Source organism: Sphaerodactylus townsendi, linkage group LG07, assembly GCF_021028975.2.
Source record: "Sphaerodactylus townsendi isolate TG3544 linkage group LG07, MPM_Stown_v2.3, whole genome shotgun sequence".
Classification (NCBI taxonomy): domain Eukaryota; kingdom Metazoa; phylum Chordata; class Lepidosauria; order Squamata; family Sphaerodactylidae; genus Sphaerodactylus; species Sphaerodactylus townsendi.
Window position 1 is genome coordinate 101,918,639 of NC_059431.1, and position 19,118 is coordinate 101,937,756.

The window sequence follows — 19,118 nt, forward strand, 5'->3', positions numbered from 1 at the left end:
GACCAGATGCTGTTTGAGGATTAACCACACCGTTCTGGTTAAAAGTCATCTCAATATGGGAGTTTGTTGTTAGTCTGCAAACTTAGAATTGACACATCAATTCTGCCAACCTTATTTTCCCATGTTACATAGTCTAGTTGTTCAGTTGGACACTTGTCTTCTGTTCTTTTTTTCTGCTACAAACTTTCAGTTCTAAAAGGGCATAAACAAAACACGCAAGAAGCAGCATTAAAAGCTGACACATAGCCGTAAAAATCAGATGCACAAAAGCAGCCTAAGCCAAGAAGATATTAGTCAACCAAAGACCCAAGGAAGAAATGTATAACTGGATGCATGAATGACAGTCTTAGACTGTCTTATTCTTATTGGGAGCAGATGCGGGAATCCGCCGCCCAGCCTTCAAAATGAAAACTAAATGTGAGCATCTAGGTAAGAATGTTTCATCAAGATCAATCTGGAGCTAAAAAATAGACCCGCTCTGGTGATTAAGGTCCTGTGGGAGTTCAGTGCTGGTAATTTTATGCATTCGAACTCCAGGAGAGCTTGTTCTGGGCACTGTCTTTTTCAGGGCATTTCTTCCTACTAAGAGCTGTAGGTTGGATGCTGTTCATTAAGAGCAGCTGTGTCTTATTTTGTGGTCTCTCCTCTTGCTTCTCAGCAGACCAATGCAGTGAAGTGATTGCAAGGATCCTAAGCTAGGCAAATGGAAGACTTGGATACCTTTAGTTTGAAAAATCTTTCATTTTAGTTGAGGTGATGTCTGGCAGACTGCCGTAAAAACGTAGCCTCCCTCTGAGATGGATAAGTGCTAAAAAACCGCTTGCTCTTCTTTTGACAGATCCACCAAGGGACAGTACCAGTATCATACACAGTGACCACGGTGGCACCGCATGGGATTCCACTTTGCACAGGCCAGCACATACCAGCTTGCAACACGCAGCAAGTCCCAGGGTGTTCTGTGGTTTTCAGTGGACAGCATCTCCCTGTGTGCAGTGTGCCTCCCCCAGTAAGTAGTTCTTTCGTGTGAATTCCAGTGACAGATTATTAAAACCATTTGGAAAAGCGTATAAGGGATGATGTTGGGGGGAGAGTATTGAAGCCCTGATTCTGTGTGGGTTAGGTTTAGAAGCCAGCCTCACAGAGAATGAATTGCATGCATATAGGATAGCATTCAACAGGAAAAGAGTTGAAGGCTTGTGTATTGCTGCTTCAAAGTAGAATCTTTTATGGCTTCAAAACTGTGTGGGCATGAGTGCAGAGCCTTTCCTTTTCCCCAAGTAGCCTTCAAAATATTAATGCTGGTGGTTGTGCAATTTGTGTGGACAAATCAAAAGCCATGCAGCCCAAAAAATACTCTTGCACTAGTAGTTTCTCTAACAGGAAAAGGGAGAACGGGGCAGTGTTGGCTGTTTCATCCTCTTCGTCACAGCAACGCTTTACTCTTCTGTGACTTTTTCTACACCAGTCCTCTGAGGTCCACGTTTTGGAGGTCTTGGGCTTGCTGGGGGGAGGGTGAGAAAAATCACATCTGCATGCATTTTAATCTACACGTGCCACATGATCAAAACACGACCAAAACATGTGGAATACTTTTGTTTCTAAAGTTACATCTGATCTGTCTTCATCACAGTTTTAGAAACTGTGGAGGGGGATATGATTTTTACCTATGCCGACCAGTAGGTTAGAACCCTAGCTGGAATCCTATTTTGTATTTAAGACAATATAGGTAGGTTTTCCGTAGGATTATCCTGTCTGCTGATAGCTTCTATTTATGTGGTAGTTGGAAACGTACAGCTGATATCCAGAGAGGTTAAAAATGTAATGACAGTGAAAAAGAATCTCTGATATTTTTACTGAAATTCATGTATTGTGCAGCATTTTGATGGTTGAAATAGAGTTCTTGAAGGACACAAACAGAACAAAACATAGCAAGTCCTTTACATAATGAGTATTCCTGCAAATGTCATCACCACCATAGCAATTGGGGGAGTTGTGGAATAAGATTTCGTAACAGGAGCTTAGTTGGTCATTGTTGGAAGACATTCACCCTCCTGCAAGGCTTTTAACTCATAATTAAGTTGTATACATTGAAAGCGCTAAGCTTGGTATGCACTACTTTAAATGATTATTGAGAAAAGCCCATTGCTCCAATGATGTCATGCTGATCTTAAAAGTAACATCGCCATCCAGTAATGCGTACAAGTTTTAGGAGCATAACACTTCTGTTATTTTACATGACCTTTTTCTTCTACTAATCAGGGTGAGGACAGTTGCTTCTGTGGAGAACAGTATTAGCTCTGTAAATAAATCGTCCTTTGTTTTAATCCCGTGCCCATCGTGAACGTGCAGTGAAGCACAAGTGTGAATGTTTCTCTTCTTTTGCAGATGCTTCAGGCGTGTTCTGTTCAACACCTACCAGTACCATATGCGGCATTCCCGCCCCTTATTTCTAGCGATCCGTTCCTTTTGCATCCTCCGCACCTCTCCCCGCATCATGCTCCACACCTGCCACCTCCAGGCCAATTTGTTCCCTTCCAAACACAACAGTCGCGGTCGGTAGGTAGCTTAATTTTTTTTAAAAAAAACCAGTTCTTTTACTGTTCTTCGAGTAGTTGATTCTGGAACAATGGACTCAAGTCAGCGGATGCTGATTGTCTGGCAGAGGAACTGAAAAGCTTGTTCACCCAAAAGGGCTGAGTTTTCATCTAGTGTGATCTGTACAGCCTGATCTCAGAGTCTGAAAACTGTAACCACTTTAATCCATGGTCTTGCTAGGAAAAAAAATTGACCCTCTTGGGTGGGTAATCCTGCAGTGGGTTTGTGGAGATAAGGCTGCGGTATGTGTCTAAGGTATGTGCATGTTGGAGGATTTTTAAAAAGTAGACTGCTCCATCTGGCCAGGGCCATGGGGTAAGCACCGAAGGCCAAGAGCCTATTTGCACCTCTGCCCACACCTAGGTGATAAATACCTGCAGCAATAGACTTAGATGGTTTTAACACTACTGTGCTTGTGAATATGGACATTGAGTACTTCTGGAAGGTGTTCAAGCAACCTGGGTCAGCAGTGTCCTGATTCAGTTAGTAGGTGGGTTCAGAAGGCAGGGCTCTGCTAGCACATACTTCTATCCATGTTGTTTAAATTTAGCATGTCATAGATTGACAGGTGCCTGACAGCCCCAAGTAGCAGCTCTTGACTTCCTGACAAGCAGGGTATGGGGAACGAACGAGTGATGGTGCTAGCACGGTGCTCTTTAAGGTGGCATACGCTTGATTCAGCAGTGGAGAATATGACGTTGTCAACAGGGATTTCCAGTCTTGCTTGTCTTTCCCTGGGGCAGGTTCTGAACACAGCTGAGGGCAGTGGTGGCAAACCTATGGCACTACAAATGTTCATGGACTACAGTTCCCATCAGCCCCTGCCAGCATGGCCAATTGTAGTCCATGAACATCTGGAGTGCTGTAGGTTCGCCACCACAGGCTATGGGGAAGAAGTATTCTGAGCGTAAGTAAGAAATCAGGCGGCTAACTGTCATACTGCAGAGGGGATAGCAAATGACCATAAAAAGAATAAAAGAAACAAATCAAAACATAGGGAGCCACCTGTACTCACTGACATTTCTGTAGCACCTCAAAAACCAGTGCCAATACAGGGCACTGAGGTCATCACACCAGTCCTGGAAGCCTTTCAGAGGGATTAGGAAGTGAGCAGTCAGTTGCTAGAGAAATTAGAGTCACCAGCAGCATCCCTTTCCTTTTTTTAAAATAAAAAGGATCTGTGGGTGTGTGTGTGTGGGGGGGGGGGGGGGGGCTTCCAGGACCAGATACATTATAAATATTCTTTTACAACTTTTGAATTATATAAGTATAGCTAATCTATATAGTTCATGAGTATCTAACTAAGAGTTCACAGTTCTATCAAAGAAAAGAAAGAAGAAAAAGAGAATAGAAGAAATCTCTTAAAGTCAGTGAAGAATTTCTCTATTAAGTTTACAGATAACCTTTGTTTTGTCTAATTTCGTAAAACTGACTTCCCAACCCCCCCACATCTTTAGTTACAATCTATATTTCTATATTTAATTAACTCTAATATAAAAACATGATATTCTTAATTACTATATCTCTCTCTTACAATAGAATGCTGGACGAAATGGACAATGAAAAGCAGCATCTCTTTCCGAGGGATAGTTTAAAGATATGTTAGTAGATGTGCCTACAGATTGAGAATCAAAATTTCAGTCTTGAGGACAGGAGAACATTGGCTCTTGGTAACAGAGATTCTGTCAATATCTGATACCAAGACATACAACAAGGCAGCCGCTGCCTCTTTTTGATTATCAGGAATACTCTCAAGTGAGGGAGTTGATGCCATAATCTGAGATCTGCAACCTTGTTTTTTTTTTTCCTGTTTCTGAATTTGGAAGTGGATATGTGTGCACATACATCCTGCAAATTTCATGTTACAAATAAAGAGGATTTCATTACCTAATGCAGGATTCAATAGATTCAAGGTGCCAGGTTCCATAGCACTTGAAAATTTCATGGTGGCTCCACGTATATTGAGCAGTGATTTTATTATAGTGTCTCTTGGCAATACTTCAGTGAAACATAAAATATATCATTTCAGATCAGAATGCTATGTTGTATAAAAATGCAGGGGCAAGAAATTCTTATGATTGCTTGGTTATGTGGAAGCTTGAGTTCAGTGGTGGTGGATAAATTTCATTTCTCAAACAATTGCATTCTATACTAGCTCCATCCAATATTCAATTAATTGCAGTTTTTAAGCCAATTATAAAAAAGGTCAAGTTCTCCTGTGCAAATACCGGGCCGTTACTGACCCATGACATCACAACATTTACTAGGCAGACTGTATTAGTGGTTTGTCATTGCCTTCTCCAGCCATTTACACATTACCTCCACAAGCTGAGTACTCATTTTACTGATCTCTAAAGGATGAAAGGCTGAGTCAAACTTGAGCTGGCTACTTGAAGCTGAATTCAGTCGTGATCAAACTTACCACTCCTAACCCAGTTATAACTTTGAGAAATAAGGGATGTTAGAATAGGGTGAGAGGTTGTTGTTTTTTCTTGTGGTTGAGACAGCCAAGGTGACCCTACATTTATTTATAGACTATAGCAATTTTGTCAACTAAAATTTTGAGAAACTGCAAAGAGGTTTGCTTTAGGCAAAAATTAGACTGTATGGTTGTTAAAATATGAACTCCTGAAGGCTATGAAATTAGTGCGGCTCTTACATTTTTGGGCTGGCTCCTCAAGCCAAAGAGAATTTGTCGAGGCCTTGCATAATGTACGAAACAAGCACCTCAGAGTCAATATTAATAGATATAGGTACTAGAACGGGGAAATACGTACTGCATGGTAGTGGGGGAGTTGTAAATTACGAGATCACGCAGTATTTACATTGAAATAACATCTGATTTACATTTTGATGAACTGTGTATGTATTTACTCTCCACATAGGGTTCTTAAAAGTTCTGGAAATGTTTAATTTCAAATGAGATGATGCATTTTTCACACATTCCTCCCGTCCACTTAGGAAAAACAACTGTTACCCACAAGACAGCATGACCTACTTAAGATGTGCAAGAAATAATCCAAACAGCAAGTACAGCAACAATTTAAAACTTCCCAGAAGTTACATTCAGACTATTTTTTTTCTCTCCCTCTTTAGCCTCTTCAGAGGATAGAAAATGAAGTGGAGTTGCTCGGAGACCACCTACCTGTAGGGGGCTTCACCTATCCGCCTTCTGCTCATCCACCAACATTGCCTCCCTCAGCCCCTCTTCAGTTCTTAGCGCATGACCCTCTGCACCAAGAGGTGTCCTTTGGAGTAGTAAGTGGCGTCTTCAGCATGTTGCTGTTCATTTTGCATTCTTTTTTCTGTTTTGATTGGGAAGTGCTGATTCTGCTGTATACTCTGCACCTGCTTCAAAACAGCGGTCTTTAGCCTTTCCAGATCTGAGGCTCACCTTGAACCTCGATGGCAGCATGGGATCCACTGGGCCATGATCGTATGACACGAAGTCACATGACAGGGAAGGGTGGCAGAGTTATGACTTCACTGCTTTCCAGTCCAGGACCATGGGCAGCAGAGCAAGAGATTCAAGGACTGGAAACATTAGCTAACACTTGGTGGCATACTGTATGTTTGTGTATAAAGTTGAAGTTGAAATCGGTTTATGGATGCCCTGTAGGGTTGAGAGACCACCTGTTAGCCATTGCCCAGCTCTGCACAACGACCCTGCTGGTTGCCCCTTGAAATGCTAACCAGTGCCAATCCTGCTTACTGCAGCTAAAAACAAGCCTCAGCTCAGAACCATGGAGAATCCTCTATCATTGACCTCACATTGCTATCCTCCTGCTGCTTTCAGCATGCATGTAGGAAGATGTGAGAGTTGTAGCACCCTTGGGCTCAGGACCTTCCAAGGATGAGTGAAAAACATGGCAGCTCTATACACATTCTTGAATCAATGAAGTCAGTGTTGTTTGCTCAGACTTGGAGGGTATCAGATATAGAGGTCTTTCATATGATCTTTTTAAGTGGCGGTGCCCGGGTTCGAACTTGTGACTTTCTGCATGCTAAGCAGATGTTCTGCTGTTGAACTGTAGCTGCCCACCCCAGGCTGATGACCCATCTGAGGGCCCTGCCCCGTCCTTTGAAGGCCAGTGCTGTAGAAGCGAAACCAGTATTTCTGTTATAATTTGATCTGAGTACATTAAAAGGTACAGCTGTTAGAAATGGAAAACGAACTGTGAATTAGGGCAGATGATATCCAGTGGGCAAGTTCACCTAAGTGTCAAGTACTCAATAGTCAAGTTAGGGGAAGTGCGCTGCGGTACGCTAATTCAAAACGTAATCAAAAGTGTTTTCCCCCTACAGGGCCGGTACTGACTCCATGTTACAGTTTATTAGACAATAGCAAATTCTTTTCCTCCCTCCAGCCTTACCCACCCTTTATGCCTCGAAGACTTACGGGACGCAACCGATATCGATCTCAGCAGCCCATACCGCCGCCTCCTTACCACCCCAGCCTGTTGCCATATGTGCTGTAAGTCAGTCTTGTCTTCAGGGACCTACCTTGTGCGATAGCTTTGCAATGAATTGTGTTGTTTTCCTGGAAACCTTGGTGTTCCCCCCTCACAAAAAAAGAGAGGCTAATGTGCAGCCTCAATAACAAGGTCCTAAGGGGAAAGCGTTGTTGTCACTAACAATTTATGGGGAGGCTTTTTGGGTGACTCTCTGCGATCACGGGACAGAAACAAGGGACTCGGCGCTCTGGGATCGTCTTCTGCATCCACTGCTGCAGTATTTGGAAAGCTCTCAAAAGATGTCTTGTGTTCTTAATGATGCAGCTACTGGTGGCACTGAGACTTGCTGAGTACTTTCCCAGGGTTTCTGAGCCTGCAGAGAAGTTGTAAAAATAGTAGCTTTGGCCACCTGTGATTAAAAACATGGATTAGCAGGTATTTATAAGCCCTTAGTCAAACTTCTGGGCCGGGGGCCTCCGCATTTCTGGATCTTTCTCACGTCCTGTCAGCCAGATGTGCACTGGAAGTTCCTGGTAAAACCTGGATTCTCGGACATAGCCAGTTCTGATCAGGAGTGCAAAAAAATAGGCCATTCCAGTACCTACCTCACAAGTTTGTTGTGAGGGTAAAAGGGAGAAGAGGAGAATGTTGCAAGTTGCTTTGGGTCACCATGAGGGGAGAAAGGCAGCATATAAAAAAGTTTTGACAAGTTTTTTTTTAAAGGCAAATAATATAAAATGGTGATGTTTGGGAAAAATTAATAATCTGAATTGGCCATGCAGCAGCGAAGTTTCTTCTGGAGATGCCTAGCACAGATCTGCCTTTCAGGATCCCAGGTGGCGCGTGAAAACTGCGTTTCCCACCCTCTCCCTAAAACAAAGGCATTTTGACAAGTATTAAGAAAGTTTAGTGTCCCTGTTGCTTGTATTTATCCCACCATTTCTCTACAGCTTTTCTTAGTGCAGTAAACATGAACAGCCTGTTCTGGTGCGAAACAAGCAGCATGTACTTGGGTATTCTAAATCAATGCAATGAACTGGTAAAATGTCCCTGTCTTTGCAGTACGAAACTAAATCTAAAACTTACATTCTGGGCATTCTCTTCGAGCTCTGCTTTATTAGCCCTACCAGATGGCAGCAGTCTGTTCTGTCAGGCCATTGCTTTCACATCCTGCACATGAGCTCCCAAAGGAACCTGGTGGGCCGCTGCGAGTAGCAGAGTGCTGGACTAGATGGACTCTGGTCTGATCCAGCTGGCTAGTTCTTATGTTCTTCTTATGTCAGGGCGAAAGAGAAGGCCAGCTGACGTTTTCTTAACCTACCCAGAGCCCCTTTTTTTCTCCTGCAGCACCATGTTACTGCTTACCTTTCGATGCTTAAAAGAGTCTGTTGCGTATGAACAGGTATAAAATACGCACAGCTCTGGATTCAGTCCCCGGTCACCCACAGATTTACTTGCCAGTCAGCAGGGCACCTGTCCTTGGCCACCAATGAGACGCTTCCCCAGCAGTATATGCCCCGGTTCTTGCTTCTTGGAGAAGGTAAGAAACAGGATGAAAATGGCCTTTGTGCTTCAGATCTTCAACCGGTCCTCTGTGACAGAGGACTCGAAAGAGAGGGGGGTGGGGTCTTGTCTCATTGGCACTAGTTTGGAGAAGGTAAGAGAACAGACCCAGTCTTGTTGTTAATCTTTGTATCAAATGGGATACAAATGGGATGTTCTCTCCAAGCCCTCCGCCGATGCCAGAGAACTGAACATGAGCACAATTAGGTGTTATCTAGTAAACCAGGTCAGTGTGGGTGTGTCCTGTCCGTCTCTCTTATCCATTGCTGCCTGTTTCAGCTGGCGATGGATAACTGGAGAAGCCAAGAATGAGACATGCCACTGTGTTCAGTTTGAAATTCATTTGAGTTGTTCTTCTAAAGCTATCCAGATTTTTTTTTACTAAAATGATTTGTGCTGCTACTAAACCTTTGATGTTCTCTTTCTCTGCAGATCGATGCTTCCAGTGCCACCTGCAGTCGGACCCGCCTTCAGTTTCGAGTTGGACGTAGAAGATGGGGAAGTGGAAAACTATGAGGTTAGTTAATATTTTGTATGCATTTGAGGACGTCTAGCTTATGAAATGTCAGATACATTTCCTTTGGGTTTTGTTTGATTGGAACTGGAGCCATTATATAGAATTTGATGTGTGGAGAGTGATGGAATTAGCTTTAAATTAGCAACGTGTGTAGTTCTTTATGCCAGAAAAATAAAATTGCTCCCACTGGGAGTGTAGTGCTGAAGAGCAGTAGGTTCAAACCGAAGAACTGGGTTTGGAGAACTCTTCCAAATGAGTGGCGGACTCTAATCTGGTGAACTGGATTTCTTTCCCCACTCCTACACATGCAGCCTGCTGGGTGACCTTGGACTAGTCACAGTTCTCTCAGAACTCCCTCAGCCCCACTTACCTCACAAGGTGTCTGTTGTGGGGAAGGAAAGGGAAGGTGGTAGTAAGCCTCATTGAGACTCCTTGCAGCTGAGAATAAGCAGGGCATAAATCCAACTCTACTTTTTTTCTTGTAGAAAACCATAGTCATACCGATCGTGGTATCCTGCCTTGAGTCTCGGTGTGAAAGGCAGACTGATAATATAAATAAAATATTGAGCTCTAGGATTTTTTTTTCTTAGCAGAATTTTATACGCCTGGCCACAAATACTTCCAGGCAATTCAGATCCTTCACCTAAGGAAAAAAGTTAATTTCTGCCCTGTGTCCAAGGAGCAGCCAGGGCACCCACTTACCACGGCCTACAGTCCCACTTTCTGGTCCATGACCCTCACAAGGTGTCTCCCCAGGGCTGTCAAGACCAACTTGCAAGAATGCCATCTGCCAGCACTGCGCCCACTAGGGCTCCCTGGCAACCAGCAGGAGATGGGGTCAGGTGGGGAGACAGCAACTACAGGGAGACAGTGATCTTTATCAGGGCGCAATGGTGTCATTTCAAGTGTGACCTGGAAGCATCCGCATTGCACTGAAGAAGGAGTTTGGATTTATATCCCCCTTTCTCTCCTGCAGGAGACTCAAAGGGGCTTACAGTCTTCTTGCCCTTCCCCCCTCACAACAAACACCCTGTGAGGTAGGTGGGGCTGAGAGAGCTCCGAAAAGCTGTGACTAGCCCAAGGTCACCCAGCTGGCATGTATGGGAGTGCACAGGCTAATCTGAATTCCCCAGATAAGCCTCCACAGCTCAGGCGCAGAGCTGGGAATCAAACCCGATTCCTCCAGATTAGATACACGAGCTCTTAAACTCCTACGCCACTAGATGACACTCTAGCACTCACCCAAAAACTCTATGGTTCCCATAGAGAGTTACCCCAGTAAAATGCCTCTGCCTCCAGGTCGTGCCAAAAAAACCACCATCACACCCTGCCAAAGATCCCTGCACCCACTTTGCTGGCCTACCTCTGCCCGCTGACTAGATGAGTGTTGGGGGGCGGGAGGAGGGCATAAGAAAGAATGATCAGGAGAGGCCTTGGAAGTGGATCACTAGCTGGAAAAGGGGTGTGATAACCTCCAAGGGCCATTTGGCCCAAACAGAAAAAGTGAAGACCTATTTAAACCCTTTCAACCCCATGGTGAGAAGGAGATGGTTGAGGCCGCTCCTATCCCCAGATCCACTGAAGAGAAAGGATGAGAAGAGACCTGCAGGAGGCACTTCAACAGGAAGAGGAGGACCAGTGTGCATGAAATCCCCGCCCCTCTCCATATCAGGCCTAAGGGATCTGAAGGTTAAGGCCCCTTTCCCAATAAGGGATCAGGAAGCGGCTCCAACCACTGGACTGAACTCCTTTCTTCTCCACTCTGGTGTCCGTTGTGGCTCCACCCAGCCACATTTTCTGTGGCCCTTCTTCCATGCAGTAGGCCAGCATTACCCAGCCCACTCACATCCTTCATAGATATGCACACTTTTTGTAAGATGTCATTTTGGCAAAGTATTCTCTAGTTCTGCTGGTCAGCACGGGGGAAGATACGGGTATGAGGGCAAGCCACTCAGAGTTAACCGGACTGGAATCTTCTAACGGAAAGGGTGACTTGCATCTCCAGGCACTACTGAACTTGGCAGAAAGACTGGGAGAGGCCAAACCAAGAGGACTGACAAAAGCCGATATCGAGCAACTTCCATCTTACAGGTTCAACCCAAACAACCACCAGTCAGAACAGACTCTGTAAGTACATTTTTGCTAGGAAATCTCACGGCCACACTAAAAGCACAAGTATTTAAAGTAATTTTTTGGCCTTTTTGTTTTATAAACCGTTCCTATTCAGAAAGCATCAAAACAATCCAGTGCTACATGGATCCAGTGCTACATCCAGTGCTACAGTCCCTCTTCATGAGGGACGTGAGGCTTTTCTACACAAGTTGTTGGATAGGTGCCTCGTCTCTGGCTTGGTCCCACTCATGCAGGATTAGTGGATGTGATCAATAAACTTCTGTATATGTCTTATCACCTGATGAATCATATAGGGTAGCTGATTGGTGTCCCACTGGAGGAAACCCCGAGTCTGCTTTTATACGGTAAAAAACGTCTCTTATCACTCTCGACATAGTTTGGACGTGCTGCTGCCACTTGGAACTCATTATGAAAATCGTACTTTGTTGACTCTTCATCACTTCAGAAGTAATCTGAGAATAAGCGTTAGCCTAGTTTGGGCGCTTTCTCTTTCCTCAAAAGCCACAGACTGCTCCCCCTGCCCCCCTGAGTCTGGAGCCAGATATCCACCTTCTGCCAAACAAGAGTCAAAATTCTGTCACAGCCTTTCCTTTGCAAAACACAACGATTTTAACTTCTGTGATGCATTACCAAGCGAGCCCTTTACTCCTTGAAGAAGAAAAACTAGCTTTTCAGGCAGAACTGGCATCGTGTTGAGCCTAAACATATGAGCTACGAGCCGGGAAATTCCCAGTTCAAATTTCATCTCAGTTGTGAATTAGCACAGTGACGTAAAGTGAGTCATTGGAGCTCTTTTTCCCAGGCCCACCACCCCTTTCTGCGTTGTGGTACAGTATTCTCACTTCGATTGCAGGGCTATTGACCAAGATTGCTAAGTTCATGTAGATGAGGTACTTTGAACACTCACAAGGTAATTAGTAAGCAGCATTATCAGACACGTTTCTTCAGTTTCAGATTTAGAGATTTGTTCTACCTGATTTTGTCACAGTAGTCAATGTTCAGAACTAATGGCTTGGATCTAGACTAGCCCTTCCATGGGAATGTGAGCCCATGCAACAAAATCCCCCCTGTGGCAGTTCAGAATTCTCCCTGAAATCTTGTTCCTTGTGGACATGGGGCCCCCTAGGAACAGGTTGGGGTGGAAGTGGAGATTTGCAGTCTGGATCAGGGGTCTGCAACCTACAATTTCCATCAGCCCCTGCCAGCATGGCCAATCAATAGCCCTGCAATCGAAGTGAGAATAACAAATTGGCCATGCTGATGGGATTTGTAGTCCATGAACATCTGGAGAGCTGCAGGTTGCAGACCCCTGGTCTGGATCCAAGGTAGTAGCAACTACCACTGGTTTTTAAATCTAGCTGAAGTGTAATTTTGTTTTTTATTTAAAATGTAGTAAATATTTTGACTTTTTCGCATATTTCTTTTTTTAAAAAACAAACAAACTGTTGTTGCTCTCTTCTAGGTGTGTAGTGTGCATGTGTGATTTTGAGTCCAGGCAGCTACTTAGAGTTTTGCCATGCAACCACGAATTCCATGCCAAGTGTGTCGATAAATGGCTTAAGGTAAGAGTTGATTTTTAAAAGAAAAACAGCCAAAGCTCAATAGCCTAACATCCTGTTTGTGTATTGTGTACCATATTTTATTGCTAGGCTTAGGCAGACGAGGAAAGCACTCAGCACTTGGCAGGAGGGTTTCTCAGTATAGTAGCAATTTATAATATATATTTTTAAGTTGGGGGCTGCTGTCAGCATGGAACTTGTGAATCGTTGACTGATGAAGCTCTGATGTTGTTGGTGTTCATTCAGTATCTCTTGCAACATAACTTTGGCTGATCTTCTGGTTAAGAAGGGCCCAGAACAAAATAGGGCAACACAATTCCAGGGCAACAACACACACAAAATACGCAGCATGAGCATAGCATCAAAATAGGAAATGTTAAAAAACTTTTAAGGAAAGCAGTTGTTTTTGCTGCTGTGGTAAATCTTACAACATCAGAACGGGTAAAGTAAAGGCTGTAAAACATTGATCCTGTGCAAACATTACGTCAGTGGTTCTCAACCTTCCTAATGCCGCGACCCTTTTATACAGTTCCTCATGTTGTGGTGACCCCCAACCATAAAATTGGTATATATAAAATATAAAAAGACAGTTTTCTGATGGTCTTAGGCGACCCCTGTGAAAGGGTCGTTCGACCCCCAGGTTGAGAACTGCTGCATCATGTGCTCCTGGATTTTTTGTTTTTGTCTGCTATATTAAATGCTACCACTAGGTGGCGCCATGGCTCTACCAGATACTGCTCAGCATAGAAACTGCTTCAGGAACTGAAGAACTAGAATAGTGTCTGTGTTTGGAACTCTTTCTGTGCAGTTTTATACACCATTCCCTCAACTTTCAGTTGGATGGACAACATTCTCTGAAGAGTTTAAAATAAAAATGCTCCCAGTTTACATCAGACGCAATGCAGGAACACAGCTATAGTAGCACACACTGGCTTGGAACCAGCAGAGGATTTCTGTGTGTGAAAGGGAGGGTGATTTTTACCATTTGCTCTTCCCTGCAGCCCAAAATTAACCCCTTTCACACTGTTCCTTGGGGTCCCGTTTACCTCTGGAACAGCATTTTGGGGAGCATCTCAGGCTGAGGGGTATAAATGGGGAAAGCTACACACTGTTGAGGCCACCCTTCTATCAGTGGGAACAATTGCTGACTCTAAGCCAGTTTATATGTTCCAAATATCACTTTGGCACCATGTCAAAAGGACATGCTAGCCCAGTGTTTTCCAACCTTTTCGACATCACGGTACCCTTGACCTTACTCTTCATATCTTACAGTACCCTTGCCAAACCCCCGCCCCCCACCTTCCCCTCCAGTTCCCCTGTTTGCCACCAACACCCCACCTTCCCCTCCCAGGGTGAAGGGAAGCACGGGGCGTGGGGGTGGGTGGGAAGTGGCTGCTGACCTTGTGGCAGGCCCTGCCCCCTGGGCCAGCTCCATATCCTTGCTGGTGCTGACTGGAGACACTGCAAAAGTGAGGGGTGGTGGTGGTAGCATTGCCACGGTACCCCTGGGACATGCTCACGGCACCCCGGGGTACCAAGGAACCCTGGTTGGGAATCACTGTGCTAGCCTCTCCTTCCCACAGATGAGACCCACTAGAAAATGTAAGGCAATTGAGGTACAGTATTCTGGTAGAGTGAAAAACCATGTTTGTTTAAACCAAATTTTTCATTTATAAGCTAGTTACTTCCTAAAACAAAAATGCATTTTAATTGGTTTCGATTACCATAAAAATACTTTTTCTAAAGCACAATAGAGTCATTGCGCACTCTCAGAGGGCTCACTAGTAAGTTTTTTCAGTATTTATCTTTTATTGTATTAGAATTGAAAATACAATACAGTTCTCTCTCTTGCTCATTCTCACACACTGTTTCTCATGCAATGTGTAGCCATGACAAGTTCTTGTAGACAGAGGCTAGTTTAAAATCCACACTGAGAGGAATAATTTCTTTCCCGCATCTTCTTTCTGCTTTCTCATGCAATTGCCCTGCCCAACCCAGCAAAATTAGATTAGCTCAACCAGAAGAAGAGGCTGGTGTCAATTCAAATTCAAATTGGAAAGTGGAAACCCATGCTCCTTGGTTCTAACTGGGGCAATAAGGTTATTTGCAGAAGTTATTTATTTATTTATTTATTTATTTATTTATTTATTGGTTATATTTTTATACCGCCCTCCCCCGAAGGGCTCAGTTGAGTATTTCCTAGGCATAAAATAGGAATAAAAGGTCATCTGGACATCTCAATTGACAGCATTTCTGGTGAATTGCTGGTCTGTGGCCTCCAGCATGAAGCCAGAGTGAAAGAAGAAGAGGAGTTTGGATTTATATCCCCCTTTCTCTCCTACAAGAGACTCAAAGGAGCTTACAATCTTCTTGCCCTTCCCTCCCCACAACAAACACCCTGTGAGGTGGGTGGGGCTGAGAGAGCTCCGAAAAGCTGTGACTAGCCCAGGGGTCTGCAATCTGCAGCCTATTGGCCATACTGGCAGGGGCTGATGGGAATTTTAGTCCATGAACATCTGGAGAGCCGCAGGTTGCAGACCCCTGGACTAGCCCAAGGTCACCCAGCTGGCGTGTGTGGGAGCGCACAGGCTAATCTGAATTCCCCAGATAAGCCTTCACAGCTCAGGCGGCAGAGCTGGGAATCAAACCCGGTTCCTCCAGATTAGAATGCACCTGTTCTTAACCTCTTAACCACTACGCCACTGCTGCGTCTAAGAACATAAACTGATTAGATTATTGTATTCAGTTATTTCTTTAAACTGTAGTTTCACATGAGTTCTGACTTGAGCCTGGGATTGTTCTCGTTAGGTTGATGTGGAAGGTAATAAAATCTGCCAGTGAAGACTATTTCAGTTAATACTCACTCAATGATTGTATTACCCTGTATATGTTGGTGGTCTTTTGCAACGTTAAAACTGGTTCCTGGCTAAGGGCTGCCAAGATACCTGTAACTGCGTAAGCTGGCATCACGCTGCTTTTTTTGGCAGGGTGCTACAGCTGTCTTTCACCTCTGCTTACGTCATCCTGCCTCTTAAGTTCCTTGGGGTGGGGAGACATTAAAAGTGTGTTGAAAGTCTATGACTTGCATCTCTGACAGGTCAGTCAGGTGTGGTAAAAATGTAAGCGCTTTAATCCAGTCATTTCAAGTCCTGTTGAAATGATCTTTCTTTTAAAGTCCTGTGTGTCCCGTCCCCCGCCCCCCCCCCCCAAAGTTATCTTGTCATGAGTTTGCCAGTTCAATAAAACCTGGGTTTTTTTCCTCCTAGGCAAATCGTACCTGCCCCATCTGCAGAGCTGATGCTTCAGAAGTACATCGCGATTCAGAATGAACCGTCTAAGAGCACAATTCTACTTTGGGTGTTCCTACTCACATCTGTATATATCTATATATATGAACTCTCCATTGAACTTAACCTGTGGCTTCCAGCCTTCCCTTTTACACAAAAAAGGGTCAATGGACCTTTCTTTGCACTGTGTGATTTAATCAACTATAAAGCTTATAATTAGTCTTCACAATTATGGGATTGTTATACTAACTGTGTGATTGGAACTCCAAAGATGTTTTTTTTTCCTTCTAGCTTAATTTTGTGTGTGCACTAACATTCCCTGGTTTTTGTGTGATCATTCCGAGTGTTGCTGCAAGATTACCGTGGAAGTGATCTTCTAGCATGTGCTTTTATTAAAAAAAAAAGAGGGGAAAAAATAGGAAAAAAATGTGGTAGCTCCAAACAATATAGCAATCTACCTTATATAGAGCCTTCAGATACTGTGAGTGGGAGTACATGGTGCGGGAGGGTGCGTTGATCGCAGGGTGTATGTGTGTATGTGAGCACGCGCAAGTGCTTGAGTGGAAGTGTGCGCGCGAGAGAACTTATATACCAGCATGTACTGAGGATGTGTGTGTGTAGTATTAATTATGCTGCAATGTATAATCTTGTGTGTTATTTAAACAGTACTAGTACTGTACACTGGTTTCTTTCCTTGCGTTTGGCAGTTGCGCACTGAATGCTAAAGGGGTGCAGCAATCATAGGCATTTAATGTTTCATCTCCCCCCACCCACACACACTCACACACACTATGTAAATAACATTAAAAGGCCTCTGATTTTATTTTCAGACACTTCCTATGCTTCCTGCCGATTGGAGATCTTGCCTCATTATAGACAGTCTATTGACTTCTCAGATCTTATTATATACCTTTAGTCAGCCTTGTTTCTAGGCTGCTGGAATTTCCAAGTTTCAATATTTTGCAGGCTCACTGTTAACTTTATAAGGGTTGCAGCATTGCACAATCAAGAAGCAATATTACTTAGCAGCTCATTGAAAGAATGCTAGTCTTCTCAACCTTTTTTTTAAAAGTCCTTCCAACCTGTCTCGATTTTTTAAGTTGATGTTTGAAGCTGATTTTTTATTTGAGATACTGAAAATGCACTCCTTCAACATCCCCCCCCCCCTTATTATAAATCCCTGGAAACAGATGATCCTGAAAAGCCGTGTTCAAATGCTGCTTGTATTGTTAGCCCATATACCTGCTAAATACATGGTTTAGCGCAGGGGTAGGGAACCTGCGGCTCTCCAGATGTTCAGGAACTACAATTCCCATCAGCCTCTGTCAGCATGGCCAATTGGCCATGCTGGTAGGGGCTGATGGGAATTGTAGTTCCTGAACATCTGGAGAGCCGCAGGTTCCCTACCCCTGGTTTAGCGTATGAACCCTGGTACTAAAGTCACATTCCTTGACATACGCAGGAAACCTTAGCTACAGTTAACTTAATGCAAAGGTTATTGAGCTTAAAAGCATATAACCTCATGAGTGAAACAGAACTCTTAGCACTTCGTTATAGAGGTTGAACACGTGGGTCATCCAAATCGCTCTTTACTGCCTGGTAAAAAAATGAGATAGGATAAGTTTCTCTCTTGCCCTACTTGGCAGATGGGATTTGTGTGATCCCCCCCCCCCTTTCTTTCAGACATCCTCTATGTCATATGGCTAGAATGAAGAATATTCATGTTTAGGAATGGGCTGGTATATGAAATCAAGGAAAACAATAATAAATAAATGCTGTGAACCTGGAGTTGATCTCCTTTCGACTGCCTTCTCCATAATGTATTGGGGGGGAGGGGGAGGGGGATGGCATCATTTAACATTTCAGACTGTTTGTGCTTTTAGCGGCTTTTTAAAATACGTAAACGTCTACACATGACTAATAGTTATCTAAGAGATGCACATTTAATTTTTGGATCCTCTTGCTTTTTCCCCCCCTTTTGTTCCTGCACCACAGTTTTTGGTTGCAACAGCACAAGCTCCACAGCTGCCAGTTCTGTGTCCTTTCCAGTGCTTTTGTGTACGCTGCTATTTCAGTCTGTCTGTTCCTCCAGAGCCACGTTTGCAGTTCTCTGTGCTGAATTCCTCTTCTTTCGGAAGGCTCTGCCGATCAGCCACAACTCGTGGTTCTGCAAAATTTTTTGAAAAGCACAATTTTTTTCCTCCCTCATTTCAGATACTGTTTGCCTCTGTTTAGTATCTGGGACACCTCATTATCTGTCCATAGTATTACATACTCGAGAACACTAACCAAGCAAATGAAACCATTTTAACATACTGTGTATGACCGATTTACCAATGTTACCATTTCCCCTCCGCGCGTTCCAAGAAATTGTATTGACATGTCAAAAAGCAGGTTAAATTGCACATAGTAAACTTTTATTTTTTTAAGCAAACAAAATCATGGGTTTGGGATGTGTGGGGGGAAAGGGTATGACACACACGTTTTACAGTAGTTTGGGTCTTTTTATATTGCTTGGGGAAGGGGGGGGGAGATTTTTACCTGTACAAATCTTAATTCCAAAATTACCCACTCAGTGTCTGCTTTGTTAAAGCATGGAAATAAGGCACTTTCTCTAACAAATTGACAAGGCACATAATATGCTGTTCTGAGAAGGTTCTTAGCCATAACCTGGATCCATCCGCCTTGCTGTGTAGCATCTTGCCCCTACATTCCTGGTTTCCCTTGAGCAAGACAGTTAGTGGAGGAGTAGGGAAGCAGTAGGGGTTAATTTGATAATATACTGAACCTGATCCTTGCACTCCCGTGGCTGATCTCTTCTTTGATTGGCCTTTGTTTGCATGAAACTCTTGCCAGTGTGTGCAGAACTATTTCCTGTGGTTTAAGAGTGTTATAAGATGCACACGTTTGTGTGTGTGTTGTGTGTGTTCTGAGCCGGCTCAGGCTGGCTTTGGCAGAATTCTGAAACCATTACTGCTGGAAGGAGCAGGGCGGGCAAGGGGACTCATGC

General features: G+C 43.9%; 1 protein-coding gene across 7 annotated transcripts in view; it reads left to right on the plus strand.

Moving 5' to 3' along the window:
* RNF38 (ring finger protein 38) overlaps positions 1–16,334 on the plus strand; it is a 118,230-nt gene extending 101,896 nt beyond the window's left edge. For all 7 annotated transcript variants that reach the window (XM_048503021.1, XM_048503022.1, XM_048503025.1 and 4 more), the window contains 8 exons: positions 839–1,006; positions 2,386–2,556; positions 5,692–5,853; positions 6,963–7,069; positions 9,045–9,129; positions 11,135–11,256; positions 12,725–12,824; positions 16,088–16,334. In XM_048503021.1, the coding sequence (XP_048358978.1) occupies positions 839–1,006; positions 2,386–2,556; positions 5,692–5,853; positions 6,963–7,069; positions 9,045–9,129; positions 11,135–11,256; positions 12,725–12,824; positions 16,088–16,150 (978 nt within the window). In that variant the 3' untranslated portion in view covers positions 16,151–16,334. The remainder of the gene's footprint in view (positions 1–838; positions 1,007–2,385; positions 2,557–5,691; positions 5,854–6,962; positions 7,070–9,044; positions 9,130–11,134; positions 11,257–12,724; positions 12,825–16,087) is intronic.
* Positions 16,335–19,118: the final 2,784 nt, after the last annotated feature.